At 36.8% G+C, this 12,248-nt stretch overlaps 1 protein-coding gene across 3 annotated transcripts in view; it reads right to left on the minus strand.

Moving 5' to 3' along the window:
• Dcbld1 (discoidin, CUB and LCCL domain containing 1) overlaps positions 1-12,248 on the minus strand; it is a 57,645-nt gene that overhangs the window by 15,673 nt on the left and 29,724 nt on the right. For all 3 annotated transcript variants that reach the window (XM_047558821.1, XM_047558822.1, XM_047558820.1), the window contains 3 exons: positions 8,251-8,385; positions 6,433-6,484; positions 3,273-3,345 (listed from right to left, as the gene is read on the minus strand). In XM_047558821.1, coding sequence (XP_047414777.1) covers positions 3,273-3,345; positions 6,433-6,484; positions 8,251-8,385 — 260 coding nt within the window. The remainder of the gene's footprint in view (positions 1-3,272; positions 3,346-6,432; positions 6,485-8,250; positions 8,386-12,248) is intronic.

Below are 12,248 nucleotides of genomic sequence, written 5' to 3' on the forward strand. Positions count from 1 at the left end.
CTCAATTTAGAGACTTCATTTTTTTCCAAATTAGACTATGTTTTCAGAGAAAGTCTGTTTTCCACCAACTGCTATCAAAGTTAAAAGGAGGGAAAACTTCATAAGAGAAAAGAAATATGAGAATGCCGAGACCCAGAGGCAGATACCACCTACCTTCCTGAATTGGGGGTGGGGTGGGGTGAGGAGAAGAGGTGTTAAAACTAGAAGAAGGGAAAAAGATAATGTTCTTTACTAAAAACGCAGATTGCATTTTAATTTTTTTCTGAATTTGCTTTCATTAAAAAGCTATCCTATCACTGGCTTAGATTCTTGGGGTATGAAATGGAGAAGCCAGTTGTAAAAAAGCAAAACAAAACAAAATTAAAGTGCTGAATTCAAATTAAGCAACTGACCTTGTCATCCTGATCCTGACTCTAACCCCGCCTAGATAAATCAAAGTCAATTCTATGCTCTTGACCTGGCTTTCCAACTCATCTGGACAACGAAAAAGATTAGATCTTATCTGGTGTCTAATCTGAAGGCTTTTTGCCCTATGATTCTAAAGGGTACCCAATGTGATTTTGTAGGGTCCACACAGGTCTGCTTCTCTAAAGCCTAGAATGAAAAGCAAACCAGACCACCAGCCTGTTGAGCAACTAGTTCTACCATCCCTAGGATCATGTCTTCCTCAGAATTCTGCCTCAGGATGCGGGGTCTTCATCCAGGAGCCCTACCCTATGTAGAGCTCTCGCTGGACTTGGACAGTCCAGAGCCTCCTTGGTTACAAGAGCACACATTCACAGGTCAACAAGCAGCAGGACCTACCGTCATCTTTGGCTGGCAGATGGTCTCAATTCCTACAGTACCCGCTTCTGAAGGAATCCAAAGTATATGCCCTTCTTATGGAATTTATCTAATTGCAATTTATATTTTCCCCCTAATATTTAATGTAGGCCAAAGGATACATCTCCAAGAGAATAGCCACCAGGTCTGCCTGTCATCTCCTTGTAAAATTACCAGCCTTTTCCACAATTATTTCGTTTAAAAAAAATTCACAGGGCTAGGAATTTATAGTTCAATGGTATGGTGTTTGTCTAGCATATATGAAGCCCTAGGTTTGATACCAAGTACTACCAAAAATAAAATAAAATAACATAAAATAAAATAAAATAAAATAAAATAAAAATCATCCCCTTGCCCACCCAACTTAAACAAAATTGATGTTTATTTCAGTGTAACTTTTGGGGATCAATTTAAAAAATTCATCTTCATTGAATCTTATTTTTTAAAAATTCCCTTTTGAGTAGAGGTACAATTTATACTATCATTGTCTAGCTATATTTTAAGTCTAACTCTCAAATGTAAATATAGGAGAGCCACATGATTGGTCTGTGCTAATTAGAGATTTATTTTGAACAACATTTATTAACCCAAATGAAGTAATTTAAGTGTAATAATTCCTCAGAAAAGGGAGAACACCTGCAGTTGCAGATGAACCATATCATCTATGCTAAACATTTCCAAAGCTCACTAAGCCACAAAAGATGGTCAAACAGATTAGCATGAGGTAAGAGTAAAGCAATTGTCAAATCACACCAGAATTGAAGCATTTTCTTAAGTCTTCCCTTAGGAAAAACCAACTTGTTTTTAAAAGTATTGCCAATGGCTGGATGCTGTGGCACATGCTTGTAATTCCAGCGACTTGGGAGGATGAGGCAGAAGGATCACAAGTTCAAAGCCAGCCTCAGCAACTTAGTGAGGTCCCGTCTCAAAATAAGAATTAAAATGAGCTGGGGATGTGGCTCAGTGGTTAAGCAACCCTGGATTCAATCTCTGGTACCAAAAAAAAAAAAAAAAAAAAAAGTATTGACAATGCATTAAAAAGAATTCAATATAACAGTAAACATTTTAGGTTGTGTTTAAAAAGCATGAACCAAAATCGGTAAGGTAGAATAAAGCACATGCTTCAAAATATTGTTGAAATGATGGTGAAATGATGGTAAATTATGAAATATATTCCAGGGCTGGATCCCCAGCACTGGAAAAAATGTGTATACATACACATACACATAAATTACACACACACATGTCTACATAATTTATATTTAATAATTATAATTATAAAATAATTATATTGATAACTTCATAATTATTATTCAATGTTTTTATGAAAGAAATATATATTATTATAGAAATGTCAGAAAATTTGAAAAATAAGAAAATCATATCATCCTCACCCAGAGATAATCACTCACATTATACTGTATTTCCCCATGACTTTTCATGGGTATATACATGAGGCCCAATTTCTCTTCTTTTCCACTATACTAGAAACACACTATATGGACTTTATATTACTTCTTGATGGTTTTTGAGAAAGGAGCATTACTGTGATGAATTAATTAAGCAATGTGTTCCACTTAAAAGCAGCAGGCTTACAGCTACTAAGGGAAAGACTATTCAGGAGGCGTAAAAACTGGGACTGCAGGGAGGGAGGGGAGTAATCTACAAGAGGAGGGCAGATGGCTTTACTGGGCCAAGATACAATATCACTATTCTGTGATGTGAATATTCATGTCCTTTGCTCCATTATAGAAACCGATTGAAATATTAAAGAAATAAATAATAATAAAAGGAACAAAATACGTCCTCTTTTAAAAAGTAGATGGATGCTATAGATTGGATCTGGAATATCCTCCAAAGGATCATGTATTAAAGGATGGATCCCCAGCCCATGGCACTAGTGGGATGTGGTATAAACTTTAAAAGGTGGGCTTAGTGGGAAGAAGTTAAATCACTTGGAGTGTGCCCCACAAACGGAACTGTGGGACCCTTCTCTTTCCTATCTCTGTTTGCTTCCTGGTTGCCATTAGGTGAGCAGCTTGCTTACCACATACTCCCCCATGATGCATTCCCTCATCACAGGCCCAAAAGAAACTGAACAGAAACCTCCAAAACTGAGCTAACATAAACCTGTCTTCTTTTTAAGTAGATTTATCTCAGTTATTTGTTATAGTAATAAAATCTGAGTAAAGCATCTCTTAGGTTTTGAAAATTTTTTTGTTTTCATTTCATTTACAATTGGCAACAACTGGAAATGCTAGAAATAGGAATGAATGCATGCATAGATAACCTTGGTTTTTTATACTTATTATTTTATTTCATTTAGTCTCAGAAAAGAGAGAACCATGCACCTGTGTAGAGTTTTATGTCTTATTTCACTTTGTAATGAATTAAGACAAAACAACCAATATTCCTTTTAATTAGCTCTGCCATTACCCTCAATTACTTACATCTCTATAGCCATCTATTATGTTCCCGGAAATGTCTCCTGCTATGTCTCTACAACCAGCTGGGCAGAATTTGCTGGGAAAAGAAAAAAAAAAAAAAAAAAGAATTTATATTTAAATTACACCAAAACAAAAGAAGTATTACACTATACTTAAATTTAAAAATCCTTTCTTCTATAGAATAGAAGGGGAAATCTTGCTTTAATGACAAATCACAGACCTGACTTGTGAAAACAAATCGATATAAAATATTAATCTAAAAGCAAGTTTTACACAATAATTATTTACTTTACATAAAGTACTGACCATAAACTCTATTAAACAATGAGCTACCCTAATGCACTTGACTCTAAGATGTCTAAGAAGTATTTTTAAGGTAAAAGAAAATTTTCATCTATATAGTGTTATCTCATTTTTATAACAACAAATACTTAAAATGATTGACAATTTATTTTTTATGGATAAAAATAAGGTAAAAAAGAATGCTCCTGAATTCTCTCTGAGAGTAAAATTGTAAGGAATTTTCACTTTCTACATTACATTTACTATAATATCTTCATTCTTTGTGCTGGCACTTTCTGATAGAAACAGAATAGAAGCTACATAAGCAAATTTAAATATTTTAGTAGCCATATTAAAAAAGTAAAAGACACAATTAATAATATATCCCAATTTATTCATTCTTACATGTAATAAAAAATTATCAATAAAGATATTTTACTTTCTTTCTTCTTTTTTATTTTTTTAAACTTAGTCTCCAGTATCTGGGTATCTGGGATCTATTTTATACCTGCAGCATGTCTCAATTTGAACTTACCCCAATTCAAGTGCTTGGCAGCTACAAGTCACTACTAGTTACTCTACAGGGCAGTACTCATCTATACATGTTTAAAATTAGGTTTTGGTTTATTTAACAGTCATCTTTCAAGAACCTTCTGGAAGAACATTTATGAAATGTAGTATGGCTAAGAGTCTTAGTGCTAGGGACAGGGTGACCAGGCTATGATACCTCCTAGCTAGCTGTGTGATCCTAATATTGCATATACTCCTTCCTGTTTTCAGTTTCATCTTCAGTTGCTTCAAGAATTAACATATCAATAGGATATGAGGGAGTGAATTACATTTATGAATTTTTAAAAAAGGAAGCAAAGTCTTATGAGAACACTGATTGCTCTGAAGATGACTGGCATATGCCCTTGTTTCTATAAATGCCAGTTAGCAGTGTCTACTTGGTTTGTTTAGAGTATACCAGCTCAGATTCCAAAATAACAGCTGTTTTTATTGCATTTCCTTTCTGTTTTCCCTTGCTGATTCAGCAAATTGTACTGTAATGACAACTAATTATTACAACTATCCAAATAAATGTTTCATGATTCTTTCCCAGTGACCTTTGGAGTACTGGTATTAAAGCAGTAATCAAGGAATTAACAAACAAAAATAATGAGGAACCTTACTATAGGTTCATGATTTGTTAGAGACAGTTCTCATCATGTCAGCATTTAAAATATTTTGGATATCAGGAAAGTTAAAAGGTGCCAATGATACATATAATGTGAGACCCCTGTGGAGTCTGTACACGTTAATTAAAACAGTAATAGCTCTGTTTCAAACACATGAAGAGCAGTTTTAAGTAAAATACATAAAGACTAAATAATCTTATGTTAATCTAATCCAATTCTGCTGTCAACTGAACTTAAGGTCACATTAGTCAGATTATTGCCACCAAATGAGTAACGAAGGATTTCAAAGTTTTCCATTATTTCAGAATTATGGATGATTGGTGTGGATCCATGCTAGCTGCCACACTTTATCTTAAAACTACAAAATGGCTGGGCTATAGCTTAGACCATCTGGAACCTTTTGCCACCCTGTGGGCTTGAGTATTTTTCTTTTCTTTAGGACAGAAAATGACCTCTGATGCCCAGAGGCCCTACCACAGGCATGGCTGGCAAAGCCTTAGAGAAGCTAGCATATGTGCATGTGGGATAGACAACAAGACCACAAGAAACATTCAACTATTACTCATTTCTGCTTTTTCCTTTCCTCTACTAGACAATATTAGCTAATACTGGAGTTGATTCTGTACATAAAATAATCACATTCAGAATGTCAAAATGTCTGAGATATTATAACCACAGGCTGTTAAACTCTCTCCCCTGGGATGCACTTAGTAGGAATGTGGCCATAGGCAAGTTACTTAATGGCTCTCTGCCTCATTTTCAGAATAAACCAGAACACACCTTGTCGGAACATTCACATGAGTTATTCATGTGCTAAGTGCAGGGGGTGCCACTCAGGAAACACTCTAAAGTACTACAGTTTTTATTGGCAGTGATCTCTAGACACATGGTTCTCAGTTGGGGATGCTTTTGTCCACAAAAGACATTGAACATTGGGGACAATCTTGGATATCGCCGTGGGCATGTAGAGGGGAGAAGCCAGGGGTGAAACAAGGCAGGGGACAGCCCCACACCTCAGTACTCAACCTGAAGCATCAACAGTGCTGAGCTTGGAAATCCTGTTCCAGACCATTTAACACTATAGAGGAGGAAATGTGTATCAAAGAGATTAAGTAGATTTTCCAGTTAAAGTAAAGCGGGGATGACAAATTTTAACTCCTTATTCTCAGTAGGTTTTTTCTCTTTTTCTTCTTCTTCTTTTTTCCTTTTTTTAAGTGGGATAAACCAAATAAAGCCCTACTTACCAACACCCACCTATGAAAGAATTATGAAAGTCACTCCCGAATACTGGTCAGGAAAAAAATATACTCAAGACTCAATTCCGGCTCATTGATAACACAGTGGAACTCGGGGGTAAGCAAGTTACAGCTTTGGCCTAAATTCAGCCCACTTCTTGTTTTGGTAAAGTTTTACTGGAACATAGTCATGCTTGTTTGTTTACATATTAAGTATGTTTGCTTTTTCACTAAGACAGCAACAGATAATGCATGAATCCATCCGATGGATTCTAAAATATTTATGATCTGGCCTTTGACAAAAAACGTTTGCTGACCCGCTGCTGTATAGAACATCATTTAGAATACTCCCCATTAATTAAAATACGAATGGTTAAGTACAAATAGGGTACTTTATCTGATTTCATATTAAGAAAAACAAAATGCCTAGCAACGTGGCTGAAGTGCAGTGGGGACACCTATATTTACCTGTATTCTGTCTTCAAATAGTGGTTACCTCGTTCCAAACATGTGATTAAATCTATCATAAAGAAAGATAACTGCAGTTAGTAGACTGAGTGGAAATTAAAGCATTCATGTTCTAAAGATTTATTTTTTAAAAAAAGACAACTTTTAAAAGCATTTATTCATTTTCTAGTTATCTGGATTTTTCTTTTAAAAAAAAAAACAAAACTGAAACATTGTCTCTAGTATTCAATCAGTTCCTTTCATTTCTTTTTTTTATCATCAAGGAAGGTTTTTCAGTTTTATCATCAAGTGAACTATAAAAGAATCTATTTTCAACAGAAAAACCAACACCAGTTAGCTATTATCCACTACATACCTATGTAGATCCTGTGCATAACTCCCCTGACAGGAGGAAAAGGATTTCAAAAGCCCATTATGGTCCATATAGTTTTCCATTTTATCAACAATTTAGACAGTGGCCTCTAGTGACACAAAAGCAGGTGTTTACCCAGAATGCCAATAGCACATCAGTTTTGATCATTTAGGGTCACTTAGGGTCAAGCACTTAAAAAAGAGTATGCTTTCTAGAGTTATTTATATAACTGAACTAATATTCAGCAATTGGGAAGTTAAACCTTGTTTTGTTTTGTTTTGTTTTTCTTTCTGGTACAAGGAAATGAACCCAGGGACACTCTATGTCTCCAGATTTTTTTTTTTTTTGGGGGGACTGAAGATTGAACCCAGGGGTACTTAACCACTTAGTCATATCCCCAGCCCTTTTTTATATTTTATTTAGAGATAGGGTCTTGCTGAGTTGCTAAGTGTCTTGCTAAGTTGCTGAGGCTGGCTTTGAACTCGCTATCCTCCTACCTCAGCCTCCTGAGCCACTGGGATTATAGGCATGCACCACCGCACCGGGCCCCAGACCTTTTTATTATGTGAAGGGTCTCATTAAGTTGCCCAGGCTGGCCTTGAACTTGTTCTTCTGCCTCAGGCTCCTAAGTAGCTGGTATTAGAGGTGTGCTCCATCATACCAAGAGACACTGTGGATCTCAACAAATTCAGATAAACTTATTTCAGTTCCCAAAATATTCCATTCTTGCTATAAGTTTTTCCTTTCATAAACCTTCTCAAGAATCTTAGGGAGCAACATACAGTGAACACTGGCCCATCAGATCTGGTTGCCTGCAAAGGAAATGAATAGTTCATCTCTTTCCCAGAGTATTTCTGCCAGAGGGAACTGACGGCAGGACTTTGGGGCACCTCTGAGACCCTGGGTGGGTGTGGAGTGAGCTGCATGGCAATTACTCTGGAGTTCAAGAAGCCAGGACAGGAGAGCACACTTTTTCCCTCTCTTCACTTTGTGTTTCCCTTCCCTTCTCTTCCACTCAAGGTTCAGTTCCAGGGTCAGGGCACCGTGTGACAGTGCCTTCTGTATCCTGCTTACACTATGTGGGTCTCCTATGCTGGTACACTAGGGTACGTTGAGGGTAGGGATTGGGCACCAGTTCAAAGGCTTGCCCCTGACAAAACAGAAGCTAGGGGAGGACTCCAGAGAACATCAGGCCTTGGCAGGGCCAGGAGGGGAGCCCTGAAGAAGTACCACCCAAGGCTTTCAGAGAAAATAAGATCCACCTTAGGCTACTTAGGTCAACGGGTCCATTTATGACATAATGATTCCATTCGGATCTAAGTACCTTTACTTGTGAAGACAGTTTTTCTCTTTTCCCTCACATCTTAATTTTGTGCCTGAGATTACAATTCTGTCCAGAGAAGGTGATAAGTAGTGACAGGAAGTCTTAGCATGTACAGATTTGTGTCGATTCTTCAGCTATGTACCTGGATGGTCGCTGCTGGCATAGGTCAGCAAAAAACCCCGACCAGAAATGTGGGATCCACTCTCAAAGCGGACAGTTACTTCGCTTGTATTCAGCAAGAATTCTCTGGGAACAGTCATTCTTCCACAATATGGACCTGAAACAAAGCATACTTGTGCCACATTTCAAAATTTACACCAGCTGAAAATTTGTTTATGGTATTTCTTCCCTTAAGGGTCAAACTTACCACATAACACATACATAAAATTCTAATCCTTACCCATCTGGAATTTTGCTTGACCTGGAAATTGATAATTCGTGACTTAGTTGTGAACTTGATTGGACTACTAAGCCAAGGGGGTTAAGTAGTTTACTCTTTTTTTGTTTTGTTTTGTTTTTTGACGGTATTGGGGATCAAACCAAGCACTCTACCAACTGAGCTATCTTCCCAGTCCAGAGGCTTACTTTTGACAAGCAATAGGCTGTAGTTAGTTAATCATGAACCATCTGAGGTTTTGAGTTTGAGGGAAAAAAAAACAAACTTATAAACACAAATGCATTAGGTAACAAAGAAAATATCACCACAAGAAAGATATTCTAGGGTTGTGCTAAATTTACTTAAAGAGACTCACAAATTTTAAGGTTCCAGAACGAAGACTGTCCAATGCTTGGGAAAATCTTACTCATCTGCAATGTTCGCATTTGTCTCTACTACAGTAATTTCTGCTTAAAACACATAATGTATTTTGATAGGTACAATAGGTTTATAAAAAACAGAAAAATTTCTAAAAGTTTTTGTAATACCACAGTATAAAAAAATTGCTTGAAAAAATATAGGAATTTCGATGAATGTTCAAAGGGCAAAATTACATTTGGAGTTTAAAAAACAAACAAACAAACAACAAAACCCTTCTTAAGACTATTGAAGAAGTTTTAGCTTGCAGGTTGTCACCTTGAAAGTCAGGTAGGTAAAATAATCTCTATGAAATAGGGATTAGCATGCAAATTTGGACGAGAGGTATTCTTCATCAACTTCTCTCAAAACAATATGGAAATGGTCAACAGCAACAAGCACAATGATCAGATTAATGAAAGAGAAGGAATGGAAGAAAAAAGACCATTCGCACTCAGTGTGAATAAAACTGGGTTGCACGAACCAGGACCAACAGAGGAACTGAACTGTTTAATATTTAGGAGATCATGAACCAACTGAGTGTTGTTCTCCAGCTATGAAGGATATTATCTCTCTCCTATCCTGTCCAGGGTTCGCATTCTGAAGATGTGACAGAATAAGTGTGCTAGGCGCTTACCCACATGTCCTGTATCTCTGCTGTTTCTTATTATGGAGTCATAGTTAATTCCAAATAAAAAATTACCATTTCCCTCTTTAGAAACTTCATCACATATAATTAAAGACTACTGCAAATTACTTAAAATAGTATACCTAGCACATACTGAGATCTATATAAATGCTTATTAAATAAATAAGTGAATAAATTAAAAATGAACAAACAAATAATGACTATTTTCTCTTTAGACTGCATTTCATGGAACTTTTATATCCATCTGCTTAACCTCAAAAGACAGTACCTGGCAGGTACAGTTTGTCAAATATCATTTGGATTGAATTCATTCAACTGATCTTCTATTTACAACAGTATGTGAAAGCCAAACCTAAATAAAAGGATACATAAAATATTTTTAATTGTGTCACTTTAAAATACCATGGAAAGCCAGGCGTGGTGGCACACACCTGTAATCCCAGTGATTTGGGAGACTGAGGTCAGGAGGATCAGTGTTCCAAGCCAGCCTCAGCAACTTAGTGAGGCTGTAAGCAACCTAGTGAGACCCTGTCTCAAAATAAAATAAATAAATAAATAAAAAGAGCTGGCTATGTGGCTCAGTGGTTAAGTGCCCTTGGGTTCAATCTCTGGTACCAAAAACAAACACACAAACAAAAAAAGACAAAAGCACCATAAAAATGTCAAGAAGAGAACTGTAGAGAAGCAAAAAAAAAAAAAGTGTAATGGATAATACAAATTTTTTTACATTTTGACATTGCTCATAAATATTGTAGATAGACAATATAGAGTAAATCTATTTTTACATAGTGAGGTAGAATAATAAGCATTTTTATAAGATTCAAGTGAATCGTATTGCTGTGCTTGATTTGATTATCAATGGGAATGTGTGCTTTTGGGGTTTTTTGTTTTGTTTTGTTTTTGTTTTTGTTTTATTAGATTTTTTTATAGAAAAGTTGAAAGGAAAGGTTGCAAAATTGTATCCATTTTACACAGATAGATAAGTGTATGTTTTCACACTAAGTTGTGCAGTATATATATGATTCCCTAAACCCAGAAATACAGTAAATACAGTAATATAGTAAAACTCTAATTTGGTTTCATCCTCCCAAAGTTATGACGGGCATGTAAATATTTCTGGAAGAAGTTCAAAGAAAAAAAGGTAAACACAACCTCCTTTAATTACGCTTAGGCCCCAGACACTAAGCCCTCTCACATTAATGTGCTGCAAAAATGTAACTGAATCCTAGAGGGAGTGAATGCACCCTCTCTGTGTAAATGTAATGATTAGGAGTCATTTTCATGGTCCCCTCACAACTGCCACCATCACAACAGCAGGAGGGGGTGAGCTTGGGGTGGGAACAGGAGTGGATGCAGGGTGGCCTAGAGCAAAACATCCAAATTGTCACATCTGGAGGCTTGATAGACGCAGACTCCTTACAGACTAGATGTCAGTAACTACGTTCCTAGCATTAAAAGAGAAAAGAGATGAAAGTAGAGAAATGTGACTGTCAGTGAGAGAGAAAAATAATTCATGGGGAACCACTGAAAGGCCCTGGTCTGTCCTAAGTCATGTCCTCAGATAGCAGATAGCATCTTTTCTTATGAAAGCCTTTCTCCAACCTACCCCCTGCCCAAATGATGTAAAGTCACCTACTGCATAACAATATTCCAGTCACTGGCAGACCATGCATATTTTTGATGGGCCCATAAAAATAGTAATAGAGCTGGAAATCCTATTGCCTAGTGACATTGTGGGCATTGTTGTATCAGCACCACGTGTTACATGTTTGTGGTGATACTGCTATAAATTAACATCCTATGCTGCTAATTGCGTAAAAGTACAGAACATACAACCATGTGCAGTACATATGCTTGGTACTATTAAATGATCATAGTACTGGTTTATGCATTTAGGATATTTTATCATTATTTTGGAGTGTATTCCTTCTATTTACACATAAAAAAGGTTTACTGCTAAAGAGTAAGCCACGTGACACCAGCAGCATCCTCATATATCTCATGCTTATTGCATCATTGGTTGCAACAAGGACCATATCAAGTGATTGAGCTGTCCCGTCTAGGTTTGCATACCTATAGACAGATGTTCACACAATGACAAAATAGCCCAAGAGGGCATTTCTCAGAATCCATTTCCACTGCTAAGTGAAACAGGTCCCTTCACTGTTATGCTCCATCTTGACTTTTAAGAAGGGTCTACACCTGCATTTAAACATTTACAAGGATAAATTTTGTTGGAAATCCAAATGAAAAGCTCAGTGTTTTCTAATTTTGACCATGGTTATGTTTTCTGGCCCAGGCAGTGTTACTGGATTTGCAAACCTGTCTCAATTCAAAGTGAGAATGAACTCTAGCTTCTCCCTAAAAAGAGGACTTGGACTTTCCAGGGAAGTTTGCTTTACAACCAGCGGTGCCACACTGCACTGGGACTTGTCATCTAACTTCCCTCCTTCCCTCACCTCTACCCTTATCACGAGATAGGTTCCATCTTTCTTTGCTGTCACAAATTCCATCTGACTGGGGCAAGCAATTCTTTAGGTAGGCAGAAAAATCAGGAGAGAATACTTTTTACCTTTTGTGGAATGCAACTGGCAGCCCTGGATTGTGGGAAGAATGGCCAGTGATACCAAATGCATCCATTTTGTGACATTTGGCACCAGACGTGAGACCAAGACCTAGTAGACAATGGATTTATTCC

This window comes from Sciurus carolinensis, chromosome 7, assembly GCF_902686445.1.
Source record: "Sciurus carolinensis chromosome 7, mSciCar1.2, whole genome shotgun sequence".
NCBI lineage: Eukaryota > Metazoa > Chordata > Mammalia > Rodentia > Sciuridae > Sciurus > Sciurus carolinensis.